Genomic DNA, 18490 nt, shown 5'->3' with positions numbered 1-18490 from the left:
AGCACGCTGAGACTACACCTGAGGTGCTGAGACACCTGGAATTCAATCAACTGAGTGAAATTTGAACTAGGTCTGAAATATTGCCATAAACTGCCCATACCATGCATAGAGAGATGCCATTGCCAGCTGGTTTCCTCTCCAGTGCTATCCCTACTTGCCCATCCCATGTAGATGCAAACCAACAACTGAACATTGACAGGAACCCTTGGGCCTCAGACCTACAGCAAGGAGTGAGTGATGGTGGCTATTCTGAAACTGGATGGCCCTTTATAGTCTCCAGCCCCCTTCAAAGAAGGGATTTTCATAGGGGGGAGATAGAGGAGACACGTGAGTAACGCCAGTGTGTAATTAAAAAAAAAAAAAAGAAAAAAGAAGGAAAATTACATTATTCTCAAACATCCAAATATGACCCTTCAATCCTTTGATCCTACACTAAGAATTACAGAAAGTCTTGCTTTCATGAAAATACAAGAGCAACTCTATTTTCATTCTTAAATTAATCAGCGGGAAAAAAAAAATCTAATTAGGACACCATATTTCTTAAGATAATCAACCCTGAAATGAAATGAACTAACACTGACAGATTTTTGCACATTTTAAGGACACATTTGTGTACAATGTGGACTGCACTTACCAACAAGAATACTTCTACAATTTTATAACAAAAGCATTAGTGGCTCTACTGACATGATTCCAATTCTATATATCATTTTCAGTCACAGGCAGCCAATGTAGTGCAATAAACTTTACCTACTGAAAAGCAAGTTCAGCAGAACAGCAACCACAACATAAACAGACATTTTAAAGCCAAATGTTGTAAGTACTATTGGAATTACATCAAACTGTAATGATTTTAATTTACATATTTTGAAATCACTCTACGAAACATACTTTTGAAAGATACTTTAAAAATAGACGTGGATAAAAATCTAAGTTACATACTGCCTCAGAGGTTTTTAAAATTTAGCATACTGGAACAATTAATTACATACCATTAATTGCAGACCAATGCAATATCATGTAGCTTCTGAAGGGGGCACACCTAAGCATTTCCAAAAGTGACCTGCAATATCTAAACCTCTATGAAAGCATACATACTGGCAACAAAAGGTAAAACATGATGAGGACTTCTTTCTTGTACATAAGTTTTGGAAGAGCACTATCTATGTTAGAACATTCAAATTCTTGAAATGTAACTTCTTATTATGTAGGCAGCTTATTTAGAAATTATGATTATATTAAAATTAAAATATCATGATCTTTAACCAGTTGCTGAAAGTTAAAATACATCTTTCCAAAGCAATTCTCTTTCTCATCTGGTTCAGAAAAGAATATACAATAGCAATATACTATTCCCTCCTCTTTCTTTTAGAAGGCAGAAAGTAATTTCTTTTCATATTGGTAGCTATTGTGCATAGCAACCCGGAAAACAGCATTCACGAATCTTAGATTGGAAATTTTGATGTTGGAAACCCAGGAAGAATGGTCCTATTAAATCAAGTCAAAATGCACATACAGACAGAGAAAAGTATGTCAGTGGAGCAAAAAAAAAAAAACCAACAAAAGACCAAGGTGTTGAATTTCAGAAATATGGAAAGCATTGCAGAGTACAGATATAGGCATATTAAGCATATGTAACTAGAAGTGTAAAAAAAAAAAAAAGGCATTTTTGAACCATTGTCTGAAATAAGGTATTTTAGGACATTCTGTAAAGTCTAAACTTACTTAAATTACTCTCTGTCTCACAATAAATTTATTATATTTCCTTCTACATGTTTAGGCTACTTTGCTTACTGTAGTTATTTTTACACATCATATTCTGATTTAGCAATAGAGAGCACATTCACTGTGTTCCAAGGCTGAGTTACAAAAGAAAAAAAAAGTCTTATGTTTCCACAGTGAAAAAGGCTTTCTAATAAAATCTGAGCTTACTCCATTTGCATCAAAGGATTTTGAAAAAGCTAAATGCATGTTCTTTCCATGGAGATCAGACAAGCAAAACTATATGCAGTCAAGAAAAGTACCTTTAGACCTCATCTTTGGGAGGAATTTAGTGATACTCAAGTTATTTTTTTCTCTTAAAGTGCTAAATCCATCTAATAGCGGGATGATGCTGTTTGGGACAACCCCTGTTCTCCTGTACCCAAAGGGCTTCCTTTTGCTGGATCTAGCAATCACACAGTTGCAGGGCAGCTGCAGGGAGATAATTTGGTGCAAAATGAAATCACTAAGGAAGAAATGTTGCTTTACTTACCAGTGAGCTTGTCTAAACCTTGCCTCAGTGGTAACACTGCAGTATAAGGAAAGGAGCATATGGCCAAGGGAAGGTAGAAAGCCATCCTACTCTTCCCACGCTACCCAGTACTTAAGGTTACCTTCAAATGCAATTTCTTACTCTTATTGCAGCCTCAACTTAAGACTAAGGAGAAAATTTTAGGTCTTTGAAGGCTTGAAGTAAAGGATAGATGGGATTTTTCTTGAACTGCCCGTTACCCTGGCTTTACCTGACAGAAACTATACAAGTTGGAAAAGCAGTTGGAAACCTAGCAGAATCTGTTCTTTATTTTTAGGAGATTTACTGTAAGAAGCATACAATAAATAAAAATGAGGAAAGGCTACATCTGGATGCTTCAACTAAGGCCAAATAATTAACTGTATTTTGTATCACCTTTGCCAGTAAGTGTTCATGTTTTCCAGCTAAGTCAGGATATTTGCAAGTCAGGCTTGCAAATTTCACAGCTGCAGGCAGATACTGATTAATAATAGTGAAGAAACTAAGTTCAAAACAAACAACCGCTGTGACTAAATACACCAGAACACATGCAATGTCCAGTCTAGAAAATAAGCCATAATATAGGCCTTGTATTAAAATAAACAGCAATTAATTCATTGCCACTTGTGTTGAAAACAATCTTATTTAATCTAAGAAAAGATATGGGTTTTTTTGTTAGATTTATGAATCTAGTAAATTAAACCACACTTGGCAGGATCATGCAGCTTTTGATTTGCAAATTTCATACTTCATTTCCTCATTAGATATTTTTAAAACATATTTTGAGATAGGCATCAGGCGTGGCATTCTCAAAAGTTCCTCAGCCTAGCTCTCAGTTCAAAGCAACACAGATGAACATTTTCAACCATTTTCTGACTAAAGGATGGCTAGAAATGCATTTGGCATATCTGAAAAACTTACTGATTTTCATAGAATTGAGGTTAAAGAAAAAATATTTTAAATAAATCACATCCTTTTAGTCAGATACAGAAAACAGGAGGGGGAAAAAATACAAGAAGGGCAAGGCTGACTCAGCAAAGTATTTAAGATCTGATGTGGTAACTAAGAACATGGCACCAAAGAACAGTAGTGGAGGAATGAAGAACACATGTTAGAACACTGCCAGGTTTCATGCTCAATGCATGAATAAAATTCTCTTTGGTTTCCTTTAATGGAAGATTAAATTATTTTGTAATTTTAACAAAATATAAGAAGGTTATTGATGAGGAGACTATCCCTATGTAAGGTAAAAGCTGTTCTGATTGGATTTAACAGGACTGCAGGGCTGCATATAAGGAGGAAAGCAATAATGACAGCATGCCATGAATGGCACTCCTAACACATTATTCTATGAAAATCTTAAAAAAAAAAAAAAAGAAAAAAGTAGGTTTTTTTTCCTTTTTCCTTTCCTTTTTTCCTTTTTTTCCTATTAGTTAATAGCGCTAAGTCTAGTTTGGTTTGGCCATTCCTGCAGTGCCCCTTGAGAATTCTATATATTGTTGTATTGGCATAGCAAACTTGGCCTTGTTTTGGTTAACATTATTAATCCTAGGAAAAATGACAAAATATTGAAGTAAATGCAGTAAGTTGCCTTTTTGAGTTTTGTTTCTCTAGCATTTACTTCTTCAAGCTCGTTTACCCAACACAGTGGAAAAAACAAAAAGAAAATGGACATATTTAACATGATATTTTAAGGTAACTGAAGTACAGTGCTAGGAAGGAAGGCTTTATTGATATATAAACCCCAAAAATTTTAGTCTAAAAACATTATGAGATCAGACAACTTGTTCTCAGATGGACTTACAATAAAGCAAGTTTGATATCTCTGGGAAAATATCTTGGAAACAGACGGAAAATGTGGCTTATTATTCTGCCTATGGATGCAATAAAAATTCCAGGATTGCATCCAGGCCTTTGCCAGAATACTTCTGAATTAAAAAGTACAGAAAATGCTATTCTCTCTTTACTTTCTGCATCTGTGAAAGTAGTAAAAATAAAAGCAGCTTTTAAATCTTTTAAATCTTGCATTTAAAAGCTGGTATGTAAATCAAAATGGAATAATGTAGCATGAAATTAAGGTGGTTTCATGGCTCGCAGGATAAGTTAGGATCAAATTTAATCATAGGTAACTTTTTTGCACACTTGCAATTAATTGCAGAAATTGCTGTTTCAAAGTTGCAATTGTAAAATTTATTCCTCTTTTTACATGCTTTACTATTTTTCAAATTCATTAAAAAACAGTGTATCTGAAAAAAACCAAGTTCATAAAATATGACAGCCACACAGAAAATAAGTTGTCAAAACTACATCCCTTTGGATAAATTCTGCCAGTAATTAGCTCACATCTCTAAAACAGTAAGTGATGAAGAAGCTACATGAGCAGTCAGCATAAAAGCAGAGCTTGGGCAGAGAATCTTCACTAAAGCCTGTGAAAATTGCTGCTGTTTCATACGTTTTCTAATAAAATTTTCTCTTGCTTGAGACAAAAAAAAACCCAACTCCCTACACAACACCATGCTAGGATCTGCACCAAAGCAAAGTTTGAGCCTCTACCAATTGTGATAACTAATTACTGCTTTTGTAAAACTGCATTAAGGTAAAAATGGTCTGCTACAAAAATTGACTGTAAGAACTGCATGAAGAGGAAGCATTCACCCAAGACTAAACTATCTGCCATCACTTAGATACTTTATTGCACCCCTTTGTCAGGTCATCTTTGTCTCAGAATACATTTCTCATTTTAATGTCCCTCTTGTTATCTAGTGCTGAAAGAGCAGAACACAAGTTTTCAACAAGCAAAATTAAATTTTTAATTTAGTAAGGCTATTTTTAGAATGCCTAATTTAGCACATCTATTTTTTAATTTCAAATACTCAGGAGGCCTATAAATGTAAGGAAAAATATGAAGCAATGATAGTACTTATCCTTCTCATACATTTTTTTTCTGTAAGAGCAGCACAAAGATGATTCAAGTATTCAGATAGGAGGACCCACCTGGGAAACTAGACAGGGAGCAGAGAGCATGTCAGATTGCTTCAAGATGACTACATGAAGGCATGATCATAATTCTTAACTTGAAATAATGTAACTTGCACAGGCTATGGGGCATATATGCAGAGGAACTGCTACTCTGAAGTGACTGATATGCTCTCAGATATGTATCTGATACATGCAGCATCATTTTTTTATTTTTGCCAGCTTGTTTCCATGGTGCTATTCTTTCTTATGCTCTACAAATTATCATCTTTAAAATCACTAGCTGTAAGAGCAGACTGTTGTTACCCTGCAAAGACAATATTCTATCACTTGAAGTAGGAGGAAGAAGATAACATTAATAGACACACATCACACAGAAAATTAGAAACAGCTATTCCAGACAGTTCAAGTCACCTGCACAACATTTAGGTAGCAATCATATATTTGAATTTGATTTACTCAAATTCACAGGTTTACCAAAAATCCCAACTATTTGAAAAAATATACAAGAGTTAAGTAAAGCAAAAGTGTGGATTAGATTTATTACAAACAGCAATGTTTCAACAGCAAAACCTAGTATACCATCCCAATGCCACACTGCCAAGCAAAAACAGTCATGCACTAGCATTTAATTGGAAAAAAGAAAAACATTTCAAAATTAATCATAAATCTAGTTTGCAAACAGAACCATTAATGGAAAATTGGGTTGGGTCTATATAATCTCTTTAAATTCAAATATAACAAAACTCCTCAAAAGTTTGAAGTGAAGGGACACATTTATCAGAAGCTAGCATCAGTTTGTAGCTTCTTAAATTCCCAGTCTGACTCAGAATTCAACATAGCTCAGGTGATATTTTTTGTTTTACTTTCAGAGAAAATTAATTTAACAGACATAATGGCAGCAGCACAGACAGCCTGAATCCAATCCAATTGTGGATCACTAACATGCTTTCGAGAATAAGCCTTAGGGAATGAACTGCAAAAATAGTCTACAGGAAGAAAAAAAAAAAAAAACAAATCCAAATCCAAATCAAAAAATCAGGCATTGGCCAGATTAGGATCATTCAACCAGGTAATTTCAGCCACACCATCCTAGCTTATGTATTAAGAAAGGCAGTAGACAAAAGGCCAACAACAGACCAAGGTCCCTATCACACAGGTCATTCCCAGAGGACACATATCTGAACAGGAGTGGGAAAGGGAAAACAGGAACAGTGCTGTAATAGCCAGCAGTGCTTCTTCTGTACAGACTCCTTCCTGAAAATCACAAAAAATATGTTTGTAGTTGTACTTGCAAAAAAATTGTTGCCATGGCAAATTAGATAGCCAAATCTAAACCTCAAATTTGCCCGTGATATCTGTGTTTTAAAGACATCACAGTATCTTCTTTACCTGCCAATAGAAATGTCATACTTCCATGCTTTTGTATAAGTGAACGACTAAAGTAGTCATTTCCCTATTTTTTTCCTGTCATTTAAATAAGAAGAAACTGCAGCCTTAGGTTCATTGCAAGGAGCATTCCAGAAAAAAAAAAATACTGAAAGAAAACTAACTTGCTAACTTTTCTAACGACTCCTGTGTGAGACCCGATTTGCTGGTGATGGTAAAATAAGTCTTAACTACAAACATATAAACAGCCACCCTTTTAGGAATGCTACTTTCTAGGTTGCAATTAGAATTACAGGAAATGAACCAGCTGAACTCCCTGACACTGGCAAGTAGGTCAAGTTGAGATAAACCCTGCTCCCCTCAGCTCAGTTTACAGCTCCCTTCAGCTGACGAAACAAACTTCCTGTTGAACATCTCCTCTGCACAGTTACTGTCAAACTGTCAGCCAAGCTAACAGGCAGAGAGACATACGGATCTGATAAGGTTATTCTGTTTTCCTAGAAATTAAACCAAATAAGGATGGGTTCTCATCAATTTGAGCTCTTATTTTCTTAGCAAACAGCCTCTAAATCACAAAATACAATAAACATCTTTTATGTTTTCCATTGCTTATTTATTAAAATATTAATAGTCATTTAAATGTGTAATAGAGTCTGATAGCATACTTAAGATCAGAAAGAACTTACTGGTCCTAACTAATGAAAAAAGGTGTACACTAGTCAGTAATTCAGGGTTTCCTTAATCAATGTAGCATATTTGAAACAAATATTGTTAAATGTATATGAATTTTAAAAAGCATGTATAAAAGGTGTAGAGGAGTATGAAGTAACTGGAGAAGCAAGTGTTATACCTCCTAATGTGATCCTCTTATGAAAAGTCATCCTGTACTAATGTAGGGAGACTTAGGAGAAAGAACTGCTCACAAGTAGCTCCGTTCTGTAACTACAATTCAACAGACCTGCAGTTTATGAAGCATAAACACTGGAGTCAGAAAATGTGGTCCAAGATATCTGAAGGGAAACAATGAGAGTCTAATATTTTGCCGTCAAAAAAACCCACATCTTTAGAAAATAAACTAGATTTTATAAATCTTGCTAAAGCAAGAGAGTTAAAAATACCTAAACCAAATTGAAATAGCTGAGAAAATTTAAATCATATTGGAAGACAGACAAAATGTATTCATAAGGGCTTTCCCTTAAGTCACTTTTTATCTGTGACAGTTGTATGCTCAGAATCAAAGAATAGAAGTTTGCAGAACAATGGCTATGTCCCTAAGAGTTTGTGCTGAAACAAATAATTCAGCTTTCACATATAAACTACTACTCACTTCAGCTTTGTTGAAACACATACAAATTCTAGCTGCACTTTTTAAAGGAGAAAATAAGACATAAAAATTCACATTTAGGTATGTAAGGGCAGAAAAGTGCAATCACATCATCTTGCACAATCAATGCCTAGCCAGATTATATTTTTAATTTAATGTTCATCTATTAAAAAGCTTGAATTTGAAAAATGCATAATGAAGAATTAACGGGGGGTTTGTTTGCTTTGGGGTTTTTGTTTGGTGGTTTGTTGTTCATTTTTTAAAATCTTCATCTGACTGTTTCTCTAGAACGATGCTAATAATGCTTACACTTAATTTTCAGCATCTTTCATTTGAGAAAACTGTAGTGATCAAATGTTCTGGAGAAAACTTTGACACCTGGCAATAGGGATGGATGATGGCATCAAAGAGTCATTTTTTTCTTCTTGCTACTGGAAGCAACATCCAAGTTAAGAGCTGATTGTACCTATCAGAAGTTCAAGTCTTTGAAAAGTTATGCCATTTTTCCAGCTATACTCTCTCAAAAATATCCTGCATAAGGAGGAAGAATAGGCAAATACTACATTCAAAACTGAAATTAAAATGCAATAAGAGTGGGTTTAGTGACTGAAAAGAAGCAAAAATTCTTCTGTACATGCACTTAGGATGACATTTCAACAGAGAAATGTGTATTAAAATGCTTCAGAAGGCAGCTGTGACCTGTACTGCATCCTCGTTAAGAATCTGCATTCAGGATTTTAAAAATAAGTATTATATTGCTGCTGCCCTTGAACTTCAGTGATACAGTTTTGAATTTATAAGAGTGAGGATTTAAGTCTATAATTTTATTTTGCTATAAGAGCATGAAGGCCATTCTTCCATTATAACACTTGAATTCATTGTATAAGCTGAAACTTGAATTCACTGTATAAGCTGTATTTTGAGCACAAAAGGGAGATCATTGAGGGGAAGAGAAAGCCAACCCATTTTGGTTACAGACAAAAAGTGACATCAAGAACTACTTGAGTCATCCCAAGTTTAAGTTCATAATTTAGCTGAAGGACTGCACTGATAAACCCTGATTTTAGGTAAAAATAACACTGATAAAGGCAAAAGATGCAAAACAATATACAGCTTATAATATTTTAAAAATTGAGATTATAGTATTTAATAAAATAAATGAGGTTGTTTTTCCTATTATTATTTTATTAATATTTCTCACATTACTACTTGCTCGGACTCCAAAGACAAAATGCTACTAAGAGGTGGAATAAAAGAAAATTACTCAGTTGTGCTCAGCTTTTCTAAAATCTCACAACATCTATGGTTTGCCTTGTCTTTCTTCAAATCCTACTAGTATTTGCTGATCCAAAAAATAATCTTACCAGGTAATACTGTTAGCAGTACTTTTTATCCATAGTAGCAACTTCTTGAAAACAGAGCTTTCAGTCTTTTAGAGTATGTGATATTCCATATGCAAAGCAGATTTGGTTGTGAAAAACAAGCCACATTTCAATATTTATTTGGGTTTATGTTTAAGATAATTTATGAAAAAAACAGGATTTCAGTATTTTCAAGATATAAAATTTACAAGAAAAGCCTAGTAGAAAAGAAAGTAATGGTTCTTCTTAGAGTCTTTTCCTATGAGTACCACCACATTCTTCAGAATTTCTGCTAAATCCTTAGTACTTCTTTTATTGAACCTAATCAGATTTTGGCCAAAGGGGTCAATTACCGGGATGGATAATCAGTATAGTGGTAAATGACAAAACTATTGGGGTGGTTTCCTGGGCACTGTTGCTGCTCTAGTGACCAGAGCCTCACAATGAGGTTTGACCTACAAGACAATTGATGCTTTAAGAGTGTGTATGTGTGTGTCTATGTACAGCAACATATATACATATAAATGGCAACTAAGATAATCCCACTAGCGTGCTACATTCTCCCAATGGCAAGCAGAACAGAAAGGCTCTGATTTCCTGTAGTAAACATATAAATATCATTGCCTGACTATGGAATAAAGCATCATAAAATCAATCATAAAATTTTTGCTGTTGCTATAGTTTGCAAGTAATCTTAATGTTAACTCCAGTTTAACACTTCTCTTTCTTGCATTTGTGGTCTAAGCAATTTGATCAAGTGACTTCAATTCCTGTAAGATACAGTTGGTAACATCCTTTGCAAATAAAGCATATCAATGAGTTAGCCAGCTCTAGCTTGTGACCAACACAACACAGATTTTGGGCTCATTATACAGTTTTAGTACAGACCATGAAGAGAAACAGTATTTTTAGTATTCAACTATATATGCAACATAAGTATTTTCTTTTATACTGTACTTAGCAAGTGCAAAGCATCTTTACCTGACAGAGCATCTTGTGCTTCAAAAAATGTGCTGAGACCTCCTTTCACATAAGCTAGACTCCCTTCATTTTTCTTATTAGCTTGTTTCTTCAAATTCACAACAGCCGTTTTGAGCTGATCAAAACTGAAAACAAACAAGAAGACCTCAGAGACAATTTAAACAATAAGGTCAGCTAATAAATAAACAGAACAAACTACTTGGAAAATAAAGCCATGTAATTTCAGAACAACTAGTAAGGGCAAATTAATTGCTAATGAGTGTGCTTTTCAATAATGAGAGTTTTTTCTTAGTTCAAAGATCTCAGTATTTTAGTTTCAACCCTAAATAGAGGGCACCTATCACTTGTGACACAAGAGATTTCGTCATAATACAGTCTGGTCAAGATGTTTCTTCTAACAGTCTGCACTATATTAAATAGGTGACAGTGGAATTCACTTCACTTAGTACACAATAGATTAACAACTGAGATATTGCAAGTCTCTTTGATAATGACATTTGTTTAACTCTGCTGTTTTACTCACAATCCTTTCTCACTTTTGCTTCTGAATTAATTCAATATTTTTATGTTGGTTTGGACATACAGTTCAGAATTTAATACAATACAATACATTAGTGCAAAATAAAGAAAAGCTAAACAGATTCCTGCTTTATGAAGTTATGGTTTTTACACAAATTTGCTGAAATGTTTTTGAAAGAAACTTCACAGGGCAATACTGATTGCCAGCTCATTATTGTTCTTGGTATGGTAGCTTTCTTTTTTACCTGATTTTCCTAATATTTCTTAATTTTTGCCAGTTTACATTTGATTTCACACCATTATTTTTTGCAAGCACCTGCAATTAATTGAGAAGTCTTATGTTGTGAATAAATCTTCATTAATTGTATATAATTTTTTCTTTTTTGGTTGGTGATGATTAATATGACCTCAGTAGTTATATTGCTTGATTAACTATAAAAACACCACCATAAACAAGCTAGAGATACAAGTATAGCACATGATTATCATCCTTAAAAACTTTCTTCCTAGCTGCCGGCCAATGCCATCTCCCTAATAGAAAAAAAAATGAAACAAAAAACTGCTCTAAACCTCTGTGAGGTGAGGGATCAAAGAAGTTGAAAACTAAGACATAACACAATTCCATCAATATTCTACCCATTTTTAAAAGAGCTGGTACAAAAAGACACATTAAGAGAGCAAACCAAATTTTAGCCCAGGCAATGAGAAGGCTATCACCACCTGCTGGGAGACAAAGCACACTGGTGCACTTAAAAGTACTTTTCTTTTTATACTGGTGATGTCACAAAATTTTGCCTAATTTTCTGTTTCCATCTGCTGGACAGAAATAACATTACTCATTACCTGGATTGGTCCACTTGGGCATGTGTGAAGAACTTACCAGCATCATTTTGAAAATAATGAAAATCTGTACAGTTCTCCTTTTAAGCACTGTTTAATGTTACCTGATGATCTCACAACATGTCAAAATAGTTTATTTCTATTTAACAGGATATTGCCAGGATTAAAAGAATTAGTAAAAAGGATGTTATACTGATTTCTTAAAAATAATATCCTTCAAGGAAAAAAAAAGACATAAGCTAACCAAAATGTCAGTGCAACACACATTTACCATTTCCAATAGCTAAGGTTATGTAGAGGACAAGAACTAAACCCCTGCTGTTTTTTTTCCAGAAAAACAGCACAAATTATATGGGATGATATTTATACAATTCCAGAATATTTTTAAGACTACACATGTTGAATTGGAAAAAAAAAGAAAACCAACCAAAACAGTTTTGCTGCTTCTTTATTTAGAGAGATATTTATAGTTAGATTCAAAACATAACTGGATTCACCCTACCCTTTGAGCATTTATTCCTGTTGAGTTTTACATTGCTCTTGGACCTTCAACACTAAGATTTGGATTTTATAAATCAATATAAATTAATATACAAAAACCTCCAGATTTCATTTAAAAGTACAAATTAACACTTTTTATGGCATTGGATGGAGAAGATCATTACTTGAAACTGTTAACATGCAAAGACACAAATTGATAGAATTTTTTCAGCAAGAAAGATTAAATACTTAAGCCGATAATAGACAGAGTGTTAAAGATGTTTTTCTTTTCTAAAGCATCTAACTCATTCAAACTGTATAGCCACCAATATTTATCCTCTCCTGAGCTTGTGGCTCAGCTCTCAAATCTTTCTTATAGCAGTGGTCATAGGTGGGCAAAGTACTTTAACTGCAGCTTTAACAATGCTAAGCAGAATAATTTTCTCCATTATCTTACCTAACACATTGCTGCTGATACACCCCAGAAGATGATTTTCACTGGATAGTCAACTTTGATAGATAAACACTGGATTATCTTCTATAAGACTGCTTTCCAATCCTAGGCATGTACTCTCCTGCTTGCCTTCCCCACACCCCTTTGAGTCTTGAGTTCAACTATTTCACAAATGCTACAGCCACGGCTGCCACTGGTTATCACATCCCCTGCCTCGCCTGCAAGAATCAGACTCAGAAGAGTAGCACCCCTGATGGCCCACAATGCAGCTATGTTAAAAGTCATTCCCAGAACTCCTCACAAGCCTCCTGGGATTGCTGCCACTCCTGTAAATATGAAGGACATTAAAGTCTCGTACAAGGACCATAGTCTGCTCTCTGGAAACTTCCCCAAGTCGCTTAAGGAAGATTTTATTCACTTCCTCATGCCACTACAGTGTCACCCATTCCAGACTCCTGAAAAAGATCTCAACCATTCTGCTCCACCACAGGACCCATACATTTATTCCAGCTGTTCTTCACATGAAGGTCAAATCCCTTTCTTCTTTCCTGGGTGTCTTTTTCAGGTAGCCTCTTGCTATCCATCCCAAAATACTATCTACATGAGCTATCCCAGTTTATTCCAGCAGTATGTTTGTCTTATTCCACAGAGTTCTGTCTCTCACTTGTTTCTCAGACAGCCCATGAGTGTGTAAAGGCACTTAAGGAAATACTCTTCCAGCTAGTTTTGTAATTACTTACAGCATTCTTAACGCCATCACTGAACCCACATGTAGCACTCTGTCCCTTCATTTAACTGCACGCTGTTATCACCATCCCGATATGCTGAATTTGAAGTTTTTGACACCAAAGTGCAAACCTGCTGGCAAAGATGCTCCCACTCTGCCATCCCACTTTTTCCAATTAATTCAATTTCTCACTAGCAGTCTTTGTTTTTAAGTTGTGGATCCACCTACAGAAGCAAAAAATGCTGCTTTTGAAACCAATGGTACAGTCATCTGTGAATCTATAGGATGCATCCCTATTACCTGAAGCTTTCCCCTTCACATAAAAATAGGAAATACCCAGGCTCCCACATTCTTCACTGTTGTCCCCAGTCTACAATCACTTGTGATCTGTTCTACATCTCTCTGGGCAGTGTCACTGGTGCCCAGATGGATGACCAACGAAGTGGAAACAGTCCCAGGGCCAAATGTAGAGAAAATTTTTTACAAAGACCTACATCAAAAGCTATTTACTCTTTGTCACTTTATTATCCCTTAAATTTTTTTAAAAAACTTGATGATTCTTGAAGTTATGAGATTCTGACAGACAGAATTACTTGAAATAAGTCCTCTTAGTTACTTGATTTCAAAAGATGCTGTCACTATATGTGTATTATTATCATGTTCTCTTGCTAACCCTTTAAAGTACCATTATTTTGAGAGGAAACTTAAGTCTTTCCCAAGCAGAGTAATGGTTATTTCTGCAACTTCAAAAACCAAATATCCTGCCACCCACAAAACCAAGAAGCAACCCCCCACACCTCTTTCTACTAGTAGGAAATAAAAGTAAAACAACCTGTAAAGTAGTATTTCCCTTTAAAACACCAATTGGAGTATGTAGCTGAAACAACAAAAGAAGCTCATCTTCTCTATTAAAAATGGCTTCCAGTATTAGTGAACACATAGCAGGTAAAAGTTTTGGAATTCAGTTATACATGAAAAAATATATTTTTATATATATATATATATAATACAGTAATATACATATATATATATATGTATATATAAAACACCCTGTTCATGACTTAACACCTGGAGTTTCCACTCAAGACTGCTAACTTCTTGATTCCTAAAATTTGAAGAAAGACATCTTCCATCTGATATCGGGGGTTGGGGATAAAAAAAAAATCTCATCATAAATTAGGTCTGGTTAAAAACAAGGTCTTTCTCAGAAGCAGATTGATCAAACTAATTGATTCAAGTTTCAGGCCAAGCAGAAACACCAGAGACAATTATGACTGCTGTAAATGCAAACCACCACTGACACATCTACTGCATAATGAAATACCATCAGTGACTTGCATCTAAAACAATTACTTATATGACAGCAACAAACCTTGTTGTTGAATGATTCTCAATCAGGTACCAGGCAGCAGAAAAGTTTTCACTTGTGAAATCAGCGCTCATCCCAGGAAACAGCGACTCTAAATCTTTTTGAGGAAATCTGCCCCTGAAAAATGAATATTCATTTCTTCAGTGAAACAGTTGTAAACAGTTTACAATTAAAACATTCACAAAAAAACCCAAACTAACAACAAACACCAAATCATTTCCCTATAAGATGGGAACATGTAACTCACCTTGAAATTAAATTTGCTATTACTGACACATGTAACATGACTGGGAGAAAATGAAATCTGTTTTAAGTAAAACTAATTTTATATTTTTGATTTCACTATTACAAATAAGACAGAAATGCTGTCTGTACAAAATGCTTCTATTTAACTTTAAAATGGCAGGACATCAGAAATTTGGCAGCTTGTAAATGATCTCACACAATTATTGTCTATTGACTCCTGAGCAGCAGAAGTCACAGAAACATGAAAGGGAGATACACAGAATATACTTGCATTATATACAAACACTGGAAAAAGCTAAAATAATTCTCTTGCAAAACAGAACCCACTGATCTGTCTGTTCACCATACACAAAACATAGGAAAACCAGTCTTAGCTCAAGTGGCAGCCTGCAGGTTCTGTTAGTTTTTATTCAGTCTTACAAATGCATGAAGAAACCATGTGAGCCAATTCCTTGTGAAAATATATTCTCTACAACAGCATTTTTAAAACTATAAGTAGTTTCTGAGATACTCATCCAGAAAATGTATTCCATTTACTTTAAGTCTGTGTAATAAAAATATTTAAAGCACTTTTTGATGAAAATACGACAACCTTCATCCCTCAGTCTGGACACACACTCAACACTTGGCCACATTCATTCCACCATGCACTCAATACATCACCAGGTGCAATCCCTTCTCTCATCTTCACCACCAGTTACATACCATCTTCAGAGATTAACTGCTGCAAACAAATTCACTTGCTGAATCCCTAAATGGGTTAGTCAGCTGGACTAGATAGACTCCTGTCTCTTTCAACTGAATTTTTTTCAGTTGAAAAAAATTTTCTATTTCATTTCTGAATCACAACATCCAACTCAAAAGACAATGAAGTTCCTCCCTGATGCTCACAAGTTAGGTGAGCTTTGCTGTACAAAGTATACCATAACCAAATGAAAATCTGCCATACTTTGCATTTGAGAGCAAACTTGGGTGGGAGTAGCAATCCAGAGTCAGTTGTAAGAATCACATTTAACACACAGGGAAAGCCATTTAAATGGACACAAAAGCAGTGATTTGTTAGTTTTAGTTTTTTTCTGTAATCTAAACATGTTTCAAGATAGTTAAAGCTGTTTTTATTACAAAAAGCAAACAGCAGATTAAGTGAAACAAATCTAAAGGCAGGCACATTAAAAAGTACAATTATATAGAGAGGAGTTGTTTCCTGGAAGTTTCTTTTCATATCCAAATGGCCATTAACACAAGCAGGTACAAAGGACCTACGCACATAATGACATGGTACAGAAGTCTTTCATCATTAGCACCTGATTACAGCAGGAGCATGAAACAATACTTTTTAAAAAACATAAAAAAATCAAATGAGATGCAAGGAAAAGTGATGACAGATATGAAAAGTAGAGATACAGTGAAAATAGCATGAGAAACAAATGCAGCATGAAAAAATGAGGGTCCCAACATTTGCCTGTGTTCAATGAAAACGTGATGTTACAATAAAACTTTAAGACATAAGTAGTGAGACTCAGGATTTTTAATTACCTTAAATTTCATGAACAACAGCAAGCAGAAAATGCTGATGGATGTAAGAAGAAAGTTTCAATTTATTTTTTTGTTTAAAGACAATTTAAGGTACTTTATTTTACCCTCAAGTTAGTCAGGAGTGCCCAGTAGGAACATGGAATTGAAGGATAGTACTTCACATGTGATACATAATACAACTGCACAAAAAAACATTTATTTGAGATCCACACATGGTGACTTCTTTGTGGACAGCTGCATTTCTAATGCTAAAAATCAAAACCAAGAAAACAAATTTGAATTTTTGGGAGAGACTTGGACATTCCGAGCAAGTACTATTTAAGTGAATGCAATCAATACAGAAGCAGAATTTTGCTCCTATTTTCAGAATTTCCACGTATGTTTTCCAAAACCAAAGAGACAGATATAACACAAAAAGCACGCACTCAAATATACCACTACCAAATGCTACTCATTACTGCAGTTTTATAAGGCATATACATGACACTTTAAGCTTATGCATGAGCTATATAAAATTCCTAGGGGGAAAAAGTGAAACTATTTTTTAATATATATATATAAAGACCAAGATAGATTTGTAATCAATTACTACAAATGAATCTTGTCTACAGACATAGGGACACAAATCAAGGAATTTTCTTCAGTTTGATGTTTGAGTGCCTTGAAAAGTTATTAGGAGTTTTTTTCCAGAGGATGTACTTGTGTATACCATAAATTAACAATGCTTTTATCTCTACAGACGTATTTTAGACATAGTTACAGCAGACTAGAAACATGAATGTGAATGTGTGAGGTATGTTAAGAATATGTTATACTGTATGGTTTAGTACCCTTATTTTTATTGTACATTTTACCAGTAGTTTTCCCAGTAACAAATATGCTACAGCTTGCTACATACTGACTTGCTACAGCTGTCTTCAAAATGAATTGCACACTAAAATGCTCAAACTGAAAGCAACTGTATTTCTAGAACATCTGGCCAGATGCATCTAAAAAGAGACTGACTCCACATACACACAAGTTTGTTTCATTAACTTCCATTAGTAAATTAAATAAGTCAGTTTTTGGAAGTTTTTCTCATGAAACTTGCTTACCGTTTACTTATAAACAAACCCATTTGTGATTTGAGAAAGTATTTCTGGTTTATTCTTTTCAACATTACAGGGTGAAGACGAACCAGTAGCAAAAGCTTAGATCATGATGGCATGCAATTAAACTGTAAATCATTTCTCTGCTGATTTGCTCATTATACAAGAATCACTTAATGAAGAATACTTAATCATTATTTAAAAGTAATCACTGCAAAAGAAACTGGGAACCACAAATTAAATCCAGAAAACCTCAGAAAAAGAATAGTGAAGCTTAACACTCTTGACAACCCTAAGCATTATCCTACCTTTACTATTTCAGCAAACATACACATACTGGATTTATATACTAGTACTTTCTGCTAGGCACACTATTTTACCTAGAATAGAACTAGATCTGGTACTAGACCTACAGTTAACATTTAAAAATAGTCTTATTTATGCTTCAGCAACAGTTTGAAATACAAAAAAATTTGAGATGTCACATAGTGGTTATATTAATGAGAAGTATAATAAAAATACATCTGGTTACAAGAAACTATACACTTTCACTTCCCTCAAACACATGTTTAGTATAGTTAATGGAGTCATACAACATTAGATGTAGTGGTCCTTGCTTCCATGTAAAGGTCATGCACATTTACTTTGGATTCAAAACAGGTGGAGTACTATCAATTCACTTGTACCACAAGTGCCCATCAATAGAAGTCCCTCCTTGCACTACTCCAAACTTCAGGTTCTGTATAGACTAATAGTAATAAACCTAATTTAACAATACAGGATACATGGGGTCTTACAAATTCTACTACAGAACTTTTGTCCATACACAGCATTTATATTCTCCAGAGATTAGTTTGAAATCTCCATGGGTAATCACAGCCTCTAGCAGTCATAATCAAATAAGAGCATCAGGATGCAACAGATACTA

At 34.5% G+C, this 18490-nt stretch overlaps 1 protein-coding gene across 2 annotated transcripts in view; it reads right to left on the bottom strand.

The window, feature by feature from the left end:
* The window catches only part of EXOC2 (exocyst complex component 2), a 126499-nt gene that overhangs the window by 81579 nt on the left and 26430 nt on the right, over positions 1-18490 (bottom strand). For both annotated transcript variants that reach the window (XM_021544771.3, XM_085571326.1), the window contains exons 5-6: positions 14696-14809; positions 10304-10428 (exon numbers count right to left, since the gene is read on the bottom strand). In XM_021544771.3, the coding sequence (XP_021400446.1) occupies positions 10304-10428; positions 14696-14809 (239 nt within the window). The remainder of the gene's footprint in view (positions 1-10303; positions 10429-14695; positions 14810-18490) is intronic.

The sequence above is a fragment of the Lonchura striata genome, chromosome 2 (assembly GCF_050655825.1).
Source record: "Lonchura striata isolate lonStrDom1 chromosome 2, ASM5065582v1, whole genome shotgun sequence".
In the NCBI taxonomy this organism is placed as follows: Eukaryota; Metazoa; Chordata; class Aves; order Passeriformes; family Estrildidae; genus Lonchura; species Lonchura striata.
Note: the sequence above shows the minus strand (reverse complement) of the source record. Positions and strands in the feature narration are given on the sequence as shown.